At 62.0% G+C, this 19,946-nt stretch overlaps 1 protein-coding gene across 2 annotated transcripts; it reads left to right on the top strand.

The window, feature by feature from the left end:
- The first annotated feature begins 801 nt into the window (after positions 1-801).
- ASAP3 (ArfGAP with SH3 domain, ankyrin repeat and PH domain 3) lies at positions 802-19,570 on the top strand. Of its 2 annotated transcripts, XM_064471486.1 has the most exons (27): positions 802-1,066; positions 5,032-5,104; positions 5,493-5,638; positions 6,415-6,711; positions 7,335-7,409; positions 7,748-7,797; positions 8,037-8,163; positions 10,365-10,450; positions 11,243-11,318; positions 11,434-11,520; positions 11,802-11,911; positions 12,765-12,834; positions 13,374-13,461; positions 13,870-13,918; positions 14,001-14,188; positions 14,310-14,443; positions 14,887-14,981; positions 15,288-15,468; positions 15,726-15,811; positions 15,923-16,038; positions 16,149-16,216; positions 16,348-16,455; positions 16,579-16,822; positions 16,918-17,206; positions 17,731-17,875; positions 18,043-18,165; positions 18,464-19,570. In XM_064471486.1, the coding sequence occupies exons 1-27, from the start codon at positions 941-943 to the stop codon at positions 18,536-18,538; spliced, it is 3,312 nt and encodes a 1,103-aa protein (XP_064327556.1). In that variant the 5' UTR covers positions 802-940; the 3' UTR covers positions 18,539-19,570. The 2 variants fall into 2 exon arrangements, with proteins under 2 accessions (XP_064327556.1, XP_064327557.1); XM_064471487.1 differs by lacking the exon at positions 6,415-6,711.
- Positions 19,571-19,946: the final 376 nt, after the last annotated feature.

Genomic DNA, 19,946 nt, shown 5'->3' with positions numbered 1-19,946 from the left:
GCAACCTCGCACCCATGTCATCCTCTCCCACGGCAAACCAGCCCCGCAGAGCACAGCTGAGGCTTTTTGTCCCCTTCTTCCCAGTTTGGCACCAGCCCCAGCCCCATGGCGGGATGCGCTCGGCGTGTGCCCAGCCTCAGTGTCTGTTTGTGGGGTGTCTGGGCTCCCCCAGAAGAGCAAATAACCAGGGAATGGGATGCCAAAATCCAGCTCCTCGGACCTGCAAGGTCCGATGAGGTGAGGGGATGGGTGGCTGCAGAAGTCCCCTCGTGTGTGACGATGAAGAGCCGAGGGCTCCGGGAATTGCTCCCTGCCCAAAGAGGTGTTGCCCCCTTGGGGTCTGGGGAAGGGCAGGGTGGGGTTGGCCTCCAGTTAAACCAGTGCTCTGGAGGGACTGGGTTTAATCCCAAGCCATCCCTGCACCATTTGTTTACCCAAGCTGGGCTTTGGGTTGAGACCTCGCTCCCGGCCTCCCCGCCCCTTCTCCATCTGCCCCCGGGCCGGGATGGAGCGGTGCTGTCCTTTCACCCGGTGCGTTGTCACCCATCTCCGGGTGCTCCCCAGCCTGTCCCTGGGCGAGGTGGGTGCTGGGGGGAGGCCGGGGTGCGGATCCAGCGACACCCCGGGGTTTTCCCTTCCTCTTTTTCCCACACCCCGGGACCCTCCGCCCCCCCCCCCCCCCCCCCCCCCCCCCCCAGTGCTCGGGGGGTCACCGGGTGTGTGTGTGTGTGTGTGAGGGGGTCACGGGAGCGCTTTGCCTTTAACGGGAGGGCGGGGCCGCTCACGTGACGGCGGCGGGGAGGGAGCGGGCAGGGCGGAGGGAGAAACTCCCCGGTACGGCGCGGTGCGGCGCTCCCGGGGCCGGAGCATGGGGCGCTGAGCCGGGCCTCGCCGGCACCCCGGGGCGCTCCGCAGGGGAGCCCCCGGCGCCGCCCGCACCATGCCCGAGCAGCTCAGCGTGGCCGAGTTCCTGGCCGTGACCGGCGAGGATCTCAGCTCCCCGGCCGCCGCCGCCTTCGCCTCCAAGATGCAGAAGTGCCGGGGGGCGGTGGGGGCGCTGGAGGAGGTGAGCGGGGTCGGGGATGGGGGGGGGGGGGGGGGGGGGGGGTCGGGCTGCGCTTCCCCACCTTCTCCCCCCCCCCCCCCCCGCCCGGGCACGACCCCCGCCCCGGGGCAGCCTCTGGCACCCATAGGTGCTGGTCCCCGGGGGGCACCTCCGTTCCTTTATTGGGGTCCCCCCTTTCGCCCCGAGACCCCCGGGAGGAGCGCGGCACGGCTCACGCTGGCGGCCACCCCAAGTGGGTGCTTTGGGACCCCCGGGCCAGGGTGGCTGTTTGCACCCTCCGAGCAGCCCCAGTGCGCACTTTTCTGGGGCCAAGACCTGCAGAAATAGGCAAAACTCTACTTTACAGTCTCCTTTAAAAGTTTTGTGTCCAGCTCCAGGTGCCCCCCCCGGGGTCAGGGCAGCCCCCCAGGGCCAGGCAGGGCATCGACCGCTATCGAGTTCCTACCCTGGAGCCAGCCCTGATGGGATGTGGTGTCCCTGGGGGGGCGTCCCCCCACGATTAAAGCCAAGGGAGTATTTTTAGCCTCCTTCCCCCCAAAATCCCCGGCAGCGTTTGTGAGAAGGGCGGAGGTGGCGGGGTGCCTTCGTCCCACTTCTCCCGCCTGGAATAAAGGCGGTTTCCAGCTGGTCCCGTGGCTTTTGCCAACTCCTCTTAGCGAAGGAATGGCTTTGAAGGAGAGCCAGGGCAGGCGGGGAGCGCGGGGCCCCAGGTGCCGGGGCTGCCAGGATCCCCGGGGGCAGCGGGATGGGCGTCCCTGGGCTGGAAATCTGGGGACGCACCGTGGAGCATCCCGGTCCCCGCCAGCACGTGCTGGCTGCTGCCATGGATCTTCCTCTCAGCCGGGAAGGGGGAGGCAGCTCCAGCCAGGAGGAAGCTGCAGGAATTTCGTTTGGCTGCTCAGAGAGGCTGCGGTTAAGGGGGACGGCGATGGGGGAAGAGGCATCCCCCAGGGGTGGCGGGGGTCTCTGTAGGGTTTGCTTAGCAAAGCTCTAGCAAGCGTGGCTGAGAGCTGGGAGTTGTGACTGCTGTTGTGCATGCCGTGGCGGCCACGGGGCTGAGACCCCCCATCCCACCAGAGGCTGCGGGGAACTCTCGGGGGGGCTGAACCCCTGCCAGGCCTTTGGCATCCCCATGCTCCAACGCAAGGGGAAGAGGGAAATCCAACCAAACAAGCCCCAGCCCCACGCCGCCCTCTGAGCCCTGATGGGGCGATAGCATCAGGCAAGGGAAATAAACAGCAGCGGCTTCGGGGAGGGCTGGGGAACAGGAGAGACGCTCTGCGATCAAACCAAACCTTGGTCTTCCCTGTCACCATCCCAGATACTGGCGAGTAGGAGGGAGCGAGGGTTCCCAGTCTTGCTCCAGCGGCTGCTGGGTGGGCAGGGGTGACTGTGTCCCACCAAACCCCCAAGGCAGGGCACTTTGAGGCACGGCTGCATGCACCCATCTGGAAGTGGTCCCAAACTGGGGGGACAGGAGTGACGTAGGTTAGTTAGAGAGGCAAGGGCCGGGGGCTGGTGCTCGCCATCAAGGAAACATACTGGTGTTGTCTGGAGCTGCTCTGTGCCTCAGTTTCCCTCCTGGGATTAAAGAGGGCTGTCACCTCCCAGGGGGCTCATGTGACTTTGGGGTCCTTGGGGCTGCTGCAGAGGCAGAACCCGAGGTCCCTAGAGTGGGCTGGAAGGTTGGCTCCAGCCCTTGGTGTTTGGGGCCGGGTGCTGTGTGCATGTCACATGGGACGGGGTACATCTGGGCTGGGGCAGGGTGAAACGGCAGAGGCCACTGGCACATTCGGTGGCAGAGCTGGCAGCTGAGCTCCCAGCTCAACCTGTCACCGTGTAAATAATACTGCGTGCTGCCATGTGCTGCTGTTTGTACCCAGGGCAGCGCCGCATCCTGCTCCCAGCCCGGCACCGCTGCCACTCCGGCCCCTGGCACCCGCAGTGGCTCCTTCGCCAGGCGGCACGAGCTGGCGGTGGGGGGGAGGCAGAAGAATGACCCCCATTGAGCATCTTTCTGGGGCTGGGTGGGGGTGGCGGTGGCTGCTTGGGGTCCCCAGGCTGTGTGCCTGATTGACTGCGGTGCAGGTGCAGATCAGGCCCTTCCTCCATCCCCCTGGGAAATCCCTTGTGCTCCCATCCCTGATGTCCTCAGCTTCCCCAGAGCGGGAGCCCGCATCCCTGAGCTGGCCTGGGGGGTGATGGGTGCTGTGGGGGGCTCCAGAAATCTCTGCCCCCCACTCTGGAGGGCTGTCCCCATGCAGCCAAGGTCTGTGTCCCTGGCAGCTGGCCCAGTACATTGGGGATGCCAGTGATGCCTGCAGCCAAGGCAGCGCTGCGCAGTGTTTTCTTCTGCATTTACCACCCTGGTGCTCGACTTCACCTGCCCCATCCCTACTGGTCGGCTCATGGACCCCTTTCTGAAAGCCCCCCAAGACCATCCCTAGATCATCCCTGGTCCCTGCATTCAGCCTCCTCTGGCAGGGTGGGCTGCCCCATCCCTGGCACTCAGAGTGGCTTCTTCCCCCACTTGCATCCAGAACATCTCATGCTGCCTCACTTTCCCGTTCCCGAGGCTACACCAGGTTTGTGAGCCTGGGGCATGCAGGCGTCCAGCCCTGGCATCCCCCCAAGGCAGGGGATGCCTCTGCCCCAGCCTGTGGCTCTGGAGGTCCTGGGGTGCCTGGATTTGGTGCAGAGGGGGAGCACCCCAGCGTCCTCCCCATTGTAGAAGTATTGCAAGGCCCGTCCAGTCAGGGGGTTTGGCTCCCACCTCAGCCCTTGGCCCCTCCTAGCCGGCTCATCCTGGCCACAGCTTGTCCGTAGCATCCCATCCAACGAGGAGGGCCTTGGAGAGCCGTGCCGAAGCCAGGCTGACCCCGCTGTCAGCCTTGACATCAGCCCGAAAACCTCCAGCGAGAGCGTGAGCTAGAGAGAGAGAGCCTCTTTACTGTAATTCCTCTGTGGTTTCATCCCTCGCCCTTCTTGCCGTTCACGCCCTCTAAATATTTCCAGCTTGTTATCATGACTCTGGTACCTGCAGCCAAGCCGCCCTTAACCCTTTCCTGATGGCTGGGGCCGGTGTGTGTTCGGCTACAATGCTCTGCAGGCAGGTTGGCGTTGGGGTTGAGCTTGTCCTGCTGCTTGGTGGGGGCAAATGGGGGCTGCCTGGATAGGGAGGGATGGAGCAAGGATGGGGGGACCAGGCTGGGGGTGGGGAGCACTCTAAGTGAGCACAGAATATGGCTGGTGGGGCTTGCGGGAGGAGTAGAGCACTGGGAGATGCGTTGTGCTGGGGTTGCGGGTGGTCTGTGGTGCTGGGGGCCACAGCCAAGGCCCCGCACGAGCCCAAGGGGTTGCAGAAAGCCGTGTCCCTGGGTGTGGAATTCATGTGATTTAGGTCTGTGTCTGACATCGGCGGGTCCCATGTTTTGCTCTGATGTGGACCTCTGCGGGGAGCTGGGCACCCTCGCTGGCCTCTCCCACCACACCTGGCCCTGAGCCGTGGGGATGCGTGCTGGGGTGGTGGGGACGGGCTGGTATATTCATGCTACGTGATGTTTCATCCCCTCCTTGGTTGAAATAGCGCCTGCAAGAGTCAGGGAGGCATTTTCCATGTTGCTGGAAGCTGCTCAGATCCGAAGAGGCTCTGGGTGTGCTGACTGAGCCTCTCACCCCGTGCTACCCTCATGCTCGAACCCGCCTCTCTGGGGGCAGCCAAAGCCCTGCCTGGCAGCAAAAGCCATGGGGACTGCAGGCCTGGCAGGGGACTGGCTGGACACTGTGCCTCTGGCGTCCCCAGGATGCCTCCGGCTCTTCTCCCAGCCCCGGGAGCTTGGCCGCTGCCCCGCACATCTGCATGGCAGAGCAGCCGCCTTTCCAAGGGCCAGCTGGGCTTGGGAGAGCGGCGGCTGCGCTTGGCAGGGCTAATAAGCTCGGTTTGTTTTCTTTCTTTGCTTTTGCAGAGCCTGGATGGAGACCAAGCCGTACTCCAGAGGATCAGGAAATATGTGAAAGCCATTCACGTCTCCGGGCTCAGTGAGTTGTGCTTCGAGAGCTGATGGTCGTCCCCAGGCCACCGGGCTGGTGGGGCCTGTGACGGTTCCATCCTCCACCAGCGCTGGTCACATCTGTCCATGGGGTGATGCAGCAGGACAGTTGGGTGGCCATGGGTGCTGGCCAGCCAGCCAGCCTGGCAACACGATAGGGTACCCAAAACTAGCTTAAAAAGGGGTAGAAAGGGAAATCAAGAACCTTGTGGAGGTTATTTACGGCACACCGCTGCTGTCCTGCAGCAGGATCAGCCCAGCTCCACTATGGAGGGATGAGGAGATGGGTGCTGGTGGGACCTCATGGTGTGGCCATCTCCCAGGGACAGAGTGCTGCAGGGCCACCCCATGTCCCTCACCGGTGTCTCCTTGTGCAGCCCACGTGGAGAACGAGGAGCAGTACAGCGAAGCCCTGGAGAACTTCGGCAACAACCACCTCTCCCAGAACAATCACGAGCTTTCCACCGGCTTCCTCAACCTGGCTGTCTTCACCCGGGAGGTCACCGCGCTCTTCAAGAACCTGGTGAGCTGCCTCACGTTCCCCTGCACGCTGCCGAGATCGGGGGGAGGCTTTAACCACCCAGGGGGGTGGATCATGGGGTTCACGGTGTCTCCAGTGCAACCTCAGGCTGTTCTCTGTATCTGGCTACTGCCAAGCTGAGAAGAATCTCCAGGATCCATCTGGATTTGGAAAAAACGCCCAGTGCAGCCCCTCCTCCCAGTTTAGCTGCCCTCCACTGCGGCTGGCAATCCCCAGCTCTGATCCCATGCTCAGGGTCATGCTCCTGGATCTCCCAGACCATCCGATACCCCCGTTGCTGGATTTACAGCTCATTCCCAGCTCTGCCGGGGATGCTGATGCTGGGATTCAATGGGCAGTTGGGGCTGCTATTTTCTTTTTTCTCTTTCTTTCTAATTTTTTTTCACATCAATTGCATCTCTGATCTCGCTTGCCAAGAAGTAAATCAAAGCCACACCAAGCTGTGCAGCAGGGCCTTGGGGAGCCGCGGCCGCACGGGAAGCAGGCAGGCAGAGGTGGCTGCGAGCTGAGCCAGCAGCACCGTCCCCACCACGGGAATGGCTCCAGTGGAGAATCAGTTCCCGGAGGGAGCTGGGTCTGTGCACGCCCAGCAGCAAAGCCCTGGGGGTCCCGTGCTGCTGGCCCCCTCTCCAGTCCCTTTTGACACCCCCCCCTGCCCCCAAAGGGTGTTTTTGGCTCTGGCTCTGCTTAAGGAGGAGATTTATTTCTGCTGCCCTTCCCCCAGAAGAATCTCAGATTTCGGCATCTTCCTCTCCCAGTTACCCCAGTCCGGGCCTCCCTGCTCCCCCCTCCTCCCCACGCTCCGGGGGAGGCTCTACCGTGCTGCTGGCGTGGGAACAGCCACTGCTGCTGCTGTGTTCCCCCTGCTCTCCCTGGAGCAGCGTTATGTGCTGGGACCCTCGACTGGATCTGAAAAGCCAGGTTTCCCCTCCTGGAGTCCCCTTGGAGCTGTTGGAAGCTGGGTGTCCTGTCACCCCAGACCTGTCGGAAGGGGAGTGCCCCGTCCTTCCTCGTGTGGGGCTGGTCTCATGCCCCAGGGCTGGGTTTCTCCCCAGGTGCTGCTGGGGACCAAAACCCTTGGGAGCCTTTAAAAGAAATCTGGGTGCAGCGGGGAGGTCCTGTGTGGGTGCTGGAGCTTCTCTAACAGCACTAAAGTGGGGTGTTGCCCCACAGGGTGCATGGAGGGATGCCAGGACCGGAGCAGGCTCCTGTGTCCCCATCACAGACCCCTGCACAGTGCTGGTGGGGACAGCGGTGGCCACACTGCTGCCCCCAAACCCTAGGAAAGGGGCACATTTTGGGAAGCCCCTTTGACATTGTGGGGTGTGGGGGCTCTTTGCATCACGGGGCCTTGGAGGGGCTGGTGGCATTGCCAGGTGCTGTGGGGGGACGGGGACAGGGATGGGTTAGCGATGGGGGGAACAGCTTTCGTTTTGGCAGCCGTGACGCTGATGTGGTTTGTGGGAAGGGCCCCGTGTCAGACATCTTGCAGCCAGTTCCGACAAGCCCCAGCCTGCCCTATGCCTGGATCTGGCCCTGCTTCCAGCCTCTTTAACCCTTTGTGGCACAGCAATGGAGACAGGAGCGGGGACCCCCAGCTCTGGGAAGGACCTGGGGCTCCTTGATCTGCCCTGAGGTAGGGACTCCCATGGGGTAATGCTATCTCTACCCTTTGCAGGTGCAAAACCTGAATAACATCGTCTCCTTCCCCCTGGACAGCCTGCTGAAGGGGCAGCTGAAGGACAGCCGCCTGGTGAGTCCCCTCCTGTACTGTCCCCAAGGCTCTGAGGCTGGGGACGTGTTGCAGCAAGACCCCCATTAGGGGCTCATCCTGTGCCCGTGGCTGGGGGAAGGAAGGAGCAAATGCCTGAGGCTGGAAGGCAGCAGCAAGGGCTGGAAGGGACTGGAGCAAGGGGTTAAGACCTAGTGGGGATGTCCCTTGTCCCCGAGGAGCAGGGCAGGGCGTAGCAATGCAAAGCAAAACCTGAATGCAAAGCAAAGCCAAGCCCTGGGCCGTGGGATGCTGCTCGGTGCCACCAGGTTTTTTCACCTTCCCTGACAGCTGCCATTCCCTCTCTGCTTTTGCTGCAGGACTCTAAGAAGCAGATTGAAAAAGCCTGGAAGGATTACGAGACCAAAGTGTAAGGAACCTGCTGCCTCCGGCAAAATCCACCTAATCCTGCTCCACACAAAGGTGTTTTGTCCCAGGGCTGCAGCTGGGCACTGATCGGTGCTGGTTTGCCATCGGGTGGGCTCTGGTCCAGCCTTTCCCAGCTAGAGGGGCTGGAGATGTTTCTCCTGATCCCATCCCTGCCATAGCCTGCCCCATGGGACACCCCTTGGAGCAGGGCTGTCTCCAACCCGCTGTCCTGTCCCGCAGGGGGAAGATGGAGAAGGAGAAGGAGCGAGCCCGCTTGGCGGGGGTCATCCAGGCCGAGCCGTCCGCGACGGAGGTGGCCGAAGACATGCAGAAGGAGCGGCGGCTCTTCCAGCTCCACATGTGTGAGGTGGGGGCTCTGCTCGGCAGGGGACAGGGACCGTTCAGCCCTGGGGGACACAGGGTCCCACTCTGCTCAGAGCTGCATGGGGATGTCGGAGCCTGTCCCCGTCCCCTCCACCACAGCAGCGCCGTGCGTGTGCAGCACGGGACCCTCGGCTGTCCCCATCCCATCACATCCCTGCATGGTCCTGGCTTGGGGACACCCCCCCTCCCCAACCTGGGGTCTGTGCGGGATGGGTGCGAATGGCACCCATGGGTTACCCTGCAGTGAGATGCCTGGAGGTTGCACCCGCATCCTCCCAGCCCTGTTCCTACCTTACCCCTGCAAAGCCATAGGCTGGCATTTGGGGCGAAAAGTGAGCTTTTTGGATAACCCCCGAGGTTGGCTTTGCGGTTTTGCCCTATTGTCAAAACTGCTCTTGGATTTGGTTAAGGTGGCTCACGAGCAGCCCCAGATCCCCAGTGATCCTGGGAGTCCGTGCTCAGGAGATCAGATGGGAAGAGGTGAAGGATGGAGACCCGATGTCAGACCCCACAGCGAGCAGGGGACCCAGGTGTCTTAGTTCCAGATAACCCAGCAGCCCCATTAACCTCTTGAGAGTGACACAGAGCAGGGGGCAAGTCCCCAGTGGGTTGTCCCAGGGGTCTCCCGCGTCCCTGCAGGCCAGGCAGCAGCCTTGGAGCCCCATGCAGCCCCATGCCCCCCTCCCCAGCAAAGGGCAGGGGCTGCGGGGAGGAGGCTGCACCCGCCACGGCGGGGCTGGGGGGCTGGGACCCAGCCAGATGAGTCACTCCCTTGAATAGCACCACTGTGAAATAAATAACAGCACATGGAAACGCGGGAGCTGCAGCTCGGCCGGGGAGGGGCTGCTGCCGGCAACCCTGCAAAGAGCGGCTGCGTGCGAGTGGGCACACTCGTGTGTGTGTGTGTGTGTGCCGGCGTGCACGAGAGCTGCTGCTTTCCTGGGGAGCCTGCCTGGAAATGGAGGGGGGGGCAGCTATTCTAGGGGGCTGGGACGTGTGTTGCGTGTAGGTTTATAGGTGGGTGGTATTTGCTGCTTCCTGGGGTGGGGGCACAATATGATTTCACCCCAAGGGTGATGCGTGGGGTGGTTGCGTATCCCCACCGTGGCCCATCTCACACCCCCAGAGGCCGTGTGGTGGATGGGTGCAGCTGGACCCAGACCCACGTGGTGCTGGGAGCATCCCTTTGCTCATGGGTCTCAGCCAGTGCTGGTCGGGACTCTCCGCTGCCACCATCACCCAGGGGCATGGGTGGCAGGGCAGGGAAGTCCTGTGGGAGCCAGGCACACGTGTCCTTTTCCAGCTGGGACTTTGTGGGGTGCAGTCGATGCCGGGCACCCCAGGGCTCTGGGTTGGATGCCATGCTGGCTTCGCATCTCCAGCTTGTGTGGAGCAATTTAACAACCCCCTCCCCAGTCCAGGTGACCCCTTGCTGGGCAGGGGTGCCCAGAGTGCCTGGCATACTGGGAGGCTCCAACACCCCCCGTGCTTTCCCATGGTGCTTCCCCACCATGGAAAGCCCCTGGAGCTCAGGGCTGCCTTCCCCTCCCCTCGCCTCCCGCTCAAAACCATCCTCCAGCAGCTGCGCCGGCCTGGAGAGGAGCTCGCAGGGGGAAGTCTCTTCCCCCTTCCTTATTTTGCTCAGGGTGAGCAAGGCTCCAGGTCTTTTCTGCCTGCAGCTGATGGATGGGTTTGATGTATCACGCTGAAATTCCCCGTCCCACGGGACACCTCCACGAGGACTGCAGACCTCCAGGGCTGATGTGCCGCAGGCGCGCACTGCGTGAAATCTGATTTTTTGGGAGCAAAGGGGACATGTCTTAAAAAACATTTGGGCTGTTTTCCTTTGCGAGCTGCCTTGGGTTTTGGTTATTTATTAACTCCAGAAGTAATGAGCAGCGGGAGAAGCGTGTTCAGCTGGAAACCCCGGGGGCCTGCCTCAGTCCTTGAACTTTTCAGGGCTTGGAGGACTTCCAGAGCCAGGTTTTCTGAGGGTGGTCCCCAGTGAGCTGCCTTCAAATCCAACGTCGTGACTCGACTTCTTGAAACCCAGCCAGCGTTTTAACCCTCCTCCCTGCACAGGGAAGGGAGGCGAAGGCTGGGCAGGCTCTTGCTCTTTCCTCCAGGATATTTTGAGCTGGTCCTCGTCTCCATCACGTAACCAGGTGTCTTCTTCTCCTCTAGTACCTGCTGAAAGCCAGTGAGTCTCAGATGAAGCAGGGACCAGATTTCCTGCAGAGCCTCATCAAGTTTTTCCACGCTCAGCACAAGTAGGTCCTGCCTGGATGGGGGGGTTCATCCCCAAGGCCAGTCATCGCCCCTGGGAGGTCCCACGAGGGTCTGGGGGTACCTTCTCCCATCCCAGCTCCATAAAGCTGTTGGTGAAGGCTTTGGGCAGAGCTGGTGATTCTCTGATTGCATCCAGGGAGTTGAAACGTGCTTTGTTGGCTTGAGGAGCGGTAAATGTGTCCGTAGGGGTTGGAGGAAGGGGGTTGGCTCGGGATATATCCGATGATTTGGTTTCTGGATAGATTTCCAGGGATGAGTTCAGCCGAGCGGCTCTGCTGTTAGTCGTGGGACTCGTAATGAGGGTGTTTGGAGCAAGGATTAACATCCCCTCGCCTTTCCCATCGGTCCATGAGGCTGGAGTAGCAGTGTGTGGGTGTCGTTTCATCTCCTCCAGCTCTCAAGTGGGGAAACTGAGGCAGGGAGGGAGCAGTCAGGCTGGCCAAGAACATGACCTTGCCTGGGGCTGTGACCCAGAGACCCCCAGGATCTGGCTTCCAGCAGGGCTGGTCCCCAATGAGATGAGCTTGCCTCGAGCAGGAGGCCAGTCCTGCATCCCAAACACCCCAAATATTTGGTGTATCCAGACCCTACGGGCTGGGCTTGGCCTTTGGTGGGGGTCTCTCCAGGTCCCAGTAGCAGAGGAACCACAAAGCAGGAGCAGCTTCCCATGGGGGTTGCTATGGGCTCCTGCCATGTTTTCTCTAAAAAAAGCCCTCTTTTTTTTTCCCCCATCCTCCCCATCTGCATCTTAATCACATTAAATAAATGCCCAGTTTCTTCCAAGACGGCTGGAAGGCTTCCCAGAACCTCTACCCCTTCATTGAGAAGCTCGCTGTGTCCCTCCACGCGGTAAGTGCCCCAGCCTGCCATCCGACGTGTCCCCTGAGATGCCACCCACCCCGTGCCAGCCCCTGAGAACGCCCACATTCAGCGCAGCAGTGAGGGCAGCTGCCTCCCTTTCCAGCTCCACCAAGCACAAGAGGAGGAGGTGAAGCAGCTCACGCAGACCCGCGATTCCCTCCGCAGCATCCTGCAGCTGGAGAACAAGGAGGTGAGACCCTGGGATGGGAAGGGGGGTCAGGAGGGTGCTGGGTGCTAAGGAGGGGTGACTGCCCCGGCGTTAGCTTGGGGATGGGTAACAGCAGGGAAAGGAGGGGAGATCTGTGGGAGCAGAGCAGGAGACCTGGGAGATGCTCAGAGGCTGGGACAGGAGTCTCCAGTATCCCCATGGACACTGCACCCACACAAGGACGAGGTCCCTTGGGGGCAGTGGCCACCTCTGCACCTCACTTTGCTTTTTAAATGCCTTTTTTTTTCCCCCGGTGAGCTCAGGAAAACCTGAGCAGGAAGAACTCTGGCAGCGGCTACAGCATCCACCAGCACCAAGGGAACAAGCAGTATGGGACAGAGAAGTCGGGATTTCTGTACAAGAAGAGCGATGGGTGAGGATGAGTGTTATTTGCCCAGAATGCTCCCGGCTCCATCCCAGTGTTGCTGTGGGCTGGGAGAGCACCACGTTCATGGGAGGTCCCAGGGCTGGGACATCCTGAGGTGGAACTGTTTGGGTGAGGTCTTTTGTCACTGTTAGACAGGTCTTTGGGTGCAACTGGTCGCATCTGGTCTTAAGCATCCATCAACATTTGGAGAATGAGATTTTTCCTCAGGCTGGAGGACACCTGAGAATGGTGGTCAGGGTTTGGTGGTGGTGCAGGGGACCTTCCCCCACAATTGTTTGGTGTCATTGGTCCATTTCTTACTTGAAGGCCCCCAGTAGGCTCTGATGCCCAGGGTGCCTCTCCTGGGTCGCTGGCTGGGCACAGCAGCTGGGACCCTGTGGGTATAGTGTCCTTGGACGTGGGTCTCCAGGAACAGCTACCCAGTGCCAAGTTCACTGTGAAGAACTGTGACTGACAGGAGAGGAAGAAATTCCTTGTTTCTTGGGTGTGGAGGGAGAAAGGATCCTGGTGGGATCATCTAGGGAGAAAAATAAAATCCTCAGAGCCCAGGGAAGAGGTCTTCACCTTTTCAGTGGGCCTCTGGGTGATGGGCACCAGGTTTTGAGCGGGTGGTTATGTGCTTTGCTGAACTGGGGCTACCAGATCTGTGATGCTGTTGGCCAGCCTGGCCTGTGGCCAGCCCGCTCAGCGGGATATTTGTGCTCTGTGAGTTACAGGAAGCACAACCCCATGTCCAGAAAGCCATCGGGCCTCTACCGTGAGTGGTTTGGGAGGCAGATGGATGTGGGCGGTCAGGGCTGTGCAACGCATCCTCATTCCTCCTCTTCCTCTTCCTCAGGATCCGTAAAGTGTGGCAGAAGAGGAAGTGTGGCGTGAAGTATGGCTGTCTGACCATCTCCCACAGCACGGTGAGGAGCAGCAGGGGCCGCAGCTCTGACCCTTAAGGGCACCCTTTGGGTGTTGGTGTCTGTTGAATTTCAAGTTTGGTTTTGCCCAAACTGGTAACAGATTTGCCCGGCTTAAAATTTAGTATGAGCTGGGACGGGATGTACAAAATGGGCAATCAAATCCAACTACGTGTTTGATAGGTGTCAGCGGGAGGGGATGGTGGGTTTGCCTGGGGCAGCGAGATGGGCGTTGAGGTTCCAGACAAGGCCAAAGGGGCCGGAGTGTTTGGGCGCCGAGTGCTGTCCCCTGGCGGTGGAGGCTGAGAACTGCAGCGGGGACAGAGGAGGCAGCTCTGGGACGTCGCCGAGCGCTGTTCTGCAAAGGGACGCTGTTGTCCTGCAAAGACCCGGAGAGGGTCCGACTCACCTGGTTATCCCGAGAGGAACCATCTGGGGATGGTGGTTGTCCGCCGGAATTGCCGTCCAAGGTACGCACTTGGTGATGCACATCCCACCCCTGCCCAGCCCTTTAACCTGCCTCTTGTCCTCACATCCTGCAGATAAACCGTCCCCCTGTCAAGCTGAACCTCCTCACCTGCCAAGTGCGGCCCCACGCCGAGGAGAAGAAATGCTTCGACCTGGTGACGCGTGAGTGCCTGGAGCGGGATGCTGTGGCTGGGGCGGGTGTGTCGGACCCGGAGGTGGCCGAGCTGCGGATGGGAACTGCTTTTTTGGAGGAGAGCGTCCCGAGTGGGTTTTCCCAGCGACTGGCTGGCCCTCTGCCATGGCACCTGGGTACCCTTTGTCCTTTCAGTCTGGCTCTGGGTGTCTCCCTGGCTGCCTTTATGGAGGAAGGACCGACCTCTCCAAGGAGATCTAGCAAGCTCAAGACTTTGCAAGAGATTGCAACAAGGCTTGGGTGATGGACGAGTGGTGTGCAGTGATTTGATTTTATTTTAAAGCAGCCCCTTTGGAGTATTTTCAGCCCCCCTCTGCAGTCTTTGGCATCCCTAAATCCCCCCACTCACCTTCTCCCCCTTCTCCGCATCCCTGCAGACAACAGAACATATCACTTCCAAGCAGAGGACGAGCAGGAGTGCGTTGTGTAAGTGCCGCAGCCCATCCCCGCTCCTTGCGGTGCTGGATCCTGCTCCTCCTCCTCCTGACTAGGGCTCCCCCCTGCCCAGGTGGGTCTCGGTGCTGCAGAACAGCAAGGACGAAGCCCTGAGCAACGCCTTCAAGGGGGAGCCCAACGGCGGCGGGGCGGCGGCGGGCAGCGGGGCAGACGGCAGCGTGCAGGAGCTCACCAAGCTGGTCATCAGCGAGGTGAAGAACATGCCGGGAAACAAGCAGTGCTGTGACTGCGGGGCACCGGGTAGGTTGGGGCTTGGCATGTCCTCCCACCCTGGGTGTGGGTCAGGTACCTGGGAGGGGTTGCAGCATCCCACAGGGCTGGATGGTGATGCTGAGTAAGCCCTGTGCCGCTCCCACCATAGACCCCACGTGGCTCTCCACCAACCTGGGCATCCTGACGTGCATCGAGTGCTCCGGCATCCATCGTGAGCTGGGCGTGCATTACTCCCGCATCCAGTCCCTCACCCTGGATGTCCTCAGCACCTCCGAGCTGCTGGTAAGCTGCTCTCTGAGCCCGGAGATCTCGCAGCCGTCGGCAGTCACCCTCTGCAGCTCCCAAACTGGGGATGCAGAGTTCATCCCTCCTCCTCCATCCCATCTGTGCCCAGTTTGCTCCAGTGCTTGCAAACTTGCCTCAGTTTCCCCAGTGGCAGTTTGCAGCCCCCAGAGCAGTGGTCTGGGCAAGTGGGGGGAGGCTCTGCAAAGCTGCTTGCTGAGGAGGGGGGGATGCTGGCAGCCCCCCAGGATTTGCTCCCTTTTAAAACAGACTTCCCCTGCCATGAAAGAGCATCATCCCCGGGGGAGGTGTTGCTCTGGGAAGGTCCTGGGTGGGTCTAGTGGATTCCTTTCATTTGCCTCCGGGATGGGGCTGGGGTTCTGGCTGGGGCACGCGAGTGCAGCCAGGAGGGCTCGTCTCCCCTCATCCCTCTCTCGCCGCAGCTGGCCGTCAGCGTCGGGAACACCCGCTTTAACGAGATCATGGAGGCCACGCTGCCTGCGCAGGACTGCCCCAAGCCCTCGGCCTCCAGCGATATGTGAGTCGGCCGCTGGCCAGCGGGCTCGGGGTGGGCGAGGAGGAGGAGGAGTGCATGGTGCATGGTCTGTCCTTATCCCTGTGCTGCTGCCCATTGGCTCTGAGACAGCCCGGGGATGGGAGAGGGGGGGATCCTGGTGTCATCACCTGGATTTTGGTGGGGATCTCCACTTTTTTTGGAGGCTTCCCCCTGATCCCAAGGTGTCAGGAGGAGGCAGGAACCCGGGGTGCCTCCAGCTGTGGTGGGGACTGGGGGGGTCTGGTCTCCATGGATATCTGAGCCAATGCCATGCTGCCCTTCCCACAGGGCTGCCCGCAAGGAGTACATAGTGGCCAAGTACATGGAGCGACGCTACGTGCAGAAAAGCGGCCGCGATGACCCCCACCGCCTCTGGGAAGCCATTCGTGCCCGCGACCTCCTGGCCCTGCTCCAGGCCTTCGCCGAGGGGCACGATCTGGCCAAGCCCCTGGCCAGCCCGGAGGGCCAGGTGAGCCCCACGCCGCCACGGCTGCCCTGCTCCCTCTGCCTGGCAGCGTAAATGGATTTTCACGCTTTGGGAGCCCATGCTCAGGGTTTCCTGGCCTTTGGGTGGAGGTGTGCCCTTGGGAAGGTGATCGTCCTCAGGTCCAGCTTTCTTCTCCCTTCTATCTTGGAGAAGATGAAGCATCCTTGGGTCTAGCTCTCCTCTCCATCTTGTGGGAGAAGAGCATCATCGGGTTCAGCTCTCCTCTCATCTCGTGGCAGGACCTGGGCGAGCTGGCGCTGCACATGGCCGTGCGCCACGCTGACAGATCGTCTCTTCCTCTGGTGGACTTTATCATCCAGAATGGGTGCGTCCCCAGCTGCCCGTGGTGTCCCCTCCCCGCTCCCCTGCTGCTCCCCCATGGAAAGAGCATGCGTGAGCGTGGGGGACCGATGCTCTTGGGCCTTGATTTGCGCAGGGGGACACTGGAGCGGGTGACGCAGGACGGGAACACGGCTTTGCACTACAGTGCGCTCTACAACCAGCCCAACTGCCTCAAGCTGCTCCTGAAGGGCAAAGCCGCCTTCTCCACGGGTATGGGGCTAGGAAGGGGGGTTTGGGGGGACTCTTTGCTTGGGGCTCTCCAGTGGGAGCAGAGTGGTGAGGCTGTAACCTGGATCCGGCCCCTTTCGTCCCTCGGGCAGTGAATGCGGCGGGCGAGACGGCTTTGGATGTGGCCAGGAGGCTCAAGCACGTCGAGTGTGAGGAGCTGGTAGGTGGGATGGGGGAGATGCCCGGGTGGGGGAGAGGGGTCCGAAGCACCAGGGGAGGGCTGGCATGGAGGCGGGGAGCTGCATCTGTCCCCCCAGTACTGAGACCCCTATGATGCACCCCTTCTGGCAGCTGGAGCAGGCGCAGGCAGGGAAGCTCTCCCTGCAGATCCATGTCGACTACGACTGGGAGCCCCCCCAGGAGTTCCCCTATGACAGCGAGGATGAGCTGGAGGAGAAGGTACCTGCCGGATGGTGCAGGGGGGGACACCCCATGTCCGCTGTGAGGGGGCTGGGGGGTGCACACCCTGGGGCGGGGGCTGGCGGCAGCGGGGCAGCCCTGGAGCTGGGTGTCTGCCCCCAGGTGAGCCCCCTCCAGCGCTCCTTCAAGGGCACATCGCCGCTGGCCACCAGCCCCCCACCCGCCTGCCCCCAGACCCGCTGGAGCTGCATGGGGATGGACATCACCAACAAAACCTACGAGAGCATCCTGGTGCCCTCGCGCCCTGCGCCCCGCCGGGCCCACAGCGAGGAGATCCCCCCGCCGCTGCCCCTCAAAAACCCCACACGGGGCGGCTCCCGCCCCAAACCTGGCCACAGCCCCACCGGTGAGTCAGGGTCGGGGGGGGTCACCCGTGGTGGGGCAGGCTGTCCCTTCACCCAGACGTCAGGTTTATTGTCTCCATCATGTGTCCCCCCTCAGAGCGCCCCGAGCTTCCCCGGCAGGCGTCGGAGCCGCACTTCCCCGGGCCGGTGGAGGCTCCGGCACCGCGCAGCCTCCCCTCCACCGGCAGCACCGGCGCCCTGGACGGCACCACCGGCCCCCCAGCCCCCGGCACCCGCAGCCCCACCGAGAGCCGGCGGGCAGCGTACTGGGAGACTCGGTCAGAGACGGAGAGCAGCAGCACCCGGCGGGGGACGGAGCTGAGCCCCCCACCCGGGCAGCCCCCACCGAGTGGCACGGCCCCTGACATCCCCCCTGTCAAGTTCGGGTAGGGAACGCCTCCCCCTCCCCCTCAGCCTGGGGGTGCACTGGGTGTGGGGGGGTCATTGCATGGTGCTGGTGGGTCAGCTTCGACCACTGTCAGCCCGTCTCAGACATGGGGAACCCCAAATTATCCCTGGGGGTCGTGGAGCAAAGGGGTTCCCACCCTGACATGGGGTCCCCAAGGGAGTTGGTGCTGGCTCTGGGACGCAGGAGGGGACAAGGGCAGCTGAGGGGGTGCTGGGTTATCCCTGTAGAAGGCGATGCAGATTATTTGGGGGTGACACCAAGACCCCTTGCAAGTCATCAAACATATTTTTTCTCTTTTTAGAAACTGTGGTGGGATGGGCTCATTCGAGGGAGGATGGGTGCTGGGGCCCTTGTCCCTCAGCACCCAGGGGTCTCTGGGTGGGACTCTGGTCCCTGGGGTCCCATTAGGGGAGCCCTGACCCCGCTGAGACCTCGTGGGATGGAAGAAGGGGGGGAAGGCACTAGCGGGGGGGGTGACGTTGTCCCCGCTGTCCCTGGCAGCTCAGAGAGCACCCGCTCATACCGGCGCATCAGCGGCATGGTAGGCAAAGCAGGGTCGGCCGTGTCCCCCCAGAGTCCTGGTGGCCCCGAGGACCCTGCGCTGAGCAAGGTGCCCCCTGTGCCCATGCCTAGGAGATTTGCTCCGGTAGGTGCCACGACTCGGGGGGCATCTCAGAGGGGCTGTGGTGGCGGGGGTCACCCTCTGCATCCCCAGGCATCCCTGCTCCCCTTATCCTGGGGTGGCACATCCCTGCGCCCACCTTGGGGGTGGCCTTGGGGGGGTCTGTCACCCCCTCGCCCACCCCTTTGCAGGCCAAGGGGAGGCAGAAGCGGGTGAAGGCGGTGGCTGACTGCAAGGGGGACAAAGCGCGGGAGCTGACCTTCTCCAAGGGAGAGGTGATCGTGGTGACACGGGAGGAGGATGAGCAGAGCTGGGTGAGTGTCAGCACAGCACGGACAGATGCTGGGGTCCCAACCCTGGTCCCTTTGCCCCCACCCTGGTCCCTTTGCCCCCCAGTTCTTTTTGGGAGGAGGCTGGGTGCCCGTGGGCAGCATGGATGGGTGCCCCCTCCCCCACCTGTGCATGGAGGAGGGCTGGGGAGGCTCCTGCTGACATCTCACCATGGCTTTGCCTCCCTCAATTGCTCTGGGAATTAGGATATCAGCCCCAAAGCTTCTCCCCTGCCCGAGATGGGATTCTCACTCCCCTGACTTCCCCTCTCTGCACCCCCAGGTTGGCTTCATCGAGGGCGATGGCTCCCGCACCGGTGTCTTCCCAGCCAGCTTCGTCCACCTCTTGCAAGACTGACTGGGTGGTGGTGGCCCCTTTTGTCCCTGTCCCCTTGGCCAGGACCCAAGGCAGCTCCCAACTGGCCGGCGAGGGCTTGGACACAGCCCCAACCCCCGGGGCGCGGCAGAGCCGGGCCACGAGGGACATGTGTCCAGGACCCTGGTGTGGGACCATCCAGCCCTCTAAGGGGGCTCAGAGACCCCCACATGGGGAAGACCATCCATGGATGGTGGCTGCAGGGAGCTGAAGGGTTGCTACCTGCCCTGTGGGTAGGGCAGAGAACGGACATGCTCACTGCAGTGGTGGGCTAAGGTTTCTGTGCTGACCCCTGGTGTCCCCTGTTCCTGCTGCTCCCCTGTCCTACCCGTGGGCTCTGCCCATCCCCAGGGTTTCCATCTCCCCTGTCTGCAAGGCCTTGGGGATGGGGGGTTGTTCTTGGTGCTCCCCACCCTCCTCTGCCAGGGGGCCATAGACACCCCCCCACTCCCCAGCCTGGGGGGAGCAGGGCTGGGGAGCAGCTGTGTACCCCCCAGTTTCTTCTCTACCCCAACTGTGAAGCATTTGGGCTGGGGAGGGAAGAGCAAAGGGCCTTTGGTGATTTTGTCTGGGGGGCTGGAGGGTCTATGGCCCCACCCTGGCCCCTGCCCAGGCTCTGGGAGCTGCCTGGGCATGTGGGGCTGGGGGATGCTTCAAAGCTTCCCCAAAACTGGTAGTGAAAAGCCATTCCCTGACTTTTTTTTTTCTTTTTTTTGGGGGTGGCGGGGTGTCAGGTGGCACCACAGAGCCCCTACCCCATGTTCCTCGCCTGGGGTGGGTGCTGGATCACCACCCTGGCCCTGGGGGTCTCTCTGAGGGGATTTTGCAGCTTTTTCTGGGACCAATGTCCCCCTGTGCCGGTGTCCCTCGGGAGCCACCTGCCTCCATCCCTCCCCACAATTTACCATTCCCCCTTCTCATTTGTGCGTCAAATTTTCATCTCAAAAAATGGTCTTTTTAAAATGTTTTCTGTCTCTGGTTTCTAATAAAGCCATCGATTTTGTAAGCGCCGGAGTCCCTAGCCCTGGTGATGCTGGTGGTGTGCCTGAAGGGGTCCTGGGCACTGGGGTCTCTGTGACCGGCCCGTGCCCATTGGGGATGTGGCCCTGGGCTTTGGGGGTGTCATGTGCGGGGAGCCTTTGAGCCTGGCTTTTCTGCGCTCCCCAGCATTGCATTCACCCATCCCATGCCATGTGGGGCTGGGCTGGGGCACAGGCATCCTCCGGGCATGCCAGGAGCGATCCAGCCCGACACAGAGCAGGGTGCCCACCCTACAGCCACCCCTGTTGGGTGGTGGAGCAGGGACAAGCGAGGGTGGCATGCTTGCTGTCACCCACCCATCCCGGCCGCCTGCACCACTCGGGCCTGGGGCCAGCGTCCCTGCCGCGGT

The sequence above is a fragment of the Phalacrocorax carbo genome, chromosome 22 (genome assembly GCF_963921805.1).
Source record: "Phalacrocorax carbo chromosome 22, bPhaCar2.1, whole genome shotgun sequence".
Classification (NCBI taxonomy): Eukaryota; Metazoa; Chordata; class Aves; order Suliformes; family Phalacrocoracidae; genus Phalacrocorax; species Phalacrocorax carbo.
The sequence above is the reverse complement of the archived record's forward strand: the minus strand, read 5'-3'. Positions and strand labels throughout refer to the sequence as shown.

Coding starts and splice junctions, on each gene's coding strand:
- ASAP3 (XM_064471486.1), top strand. CDS start 941: ATGCCCGAGCAGCTCAGCGTGGCCGAGTTCCTGGCCGTGACCGGCGAG. Junction 11,912..12,764: donor CTGTACAAGAAGAGCGATGG/GTGAGGATGAGT, acceptor CCTCTTCCTCAG/GATCCGTAAAGTGTGGCAGA. Junction 14,189..14,309: donor CTGTGACTGCGGGGCACCGG/GTAGGTTGGGGC, acceptor CTCCCACCATAG/ACCCCACGTGGCTCTCCACC.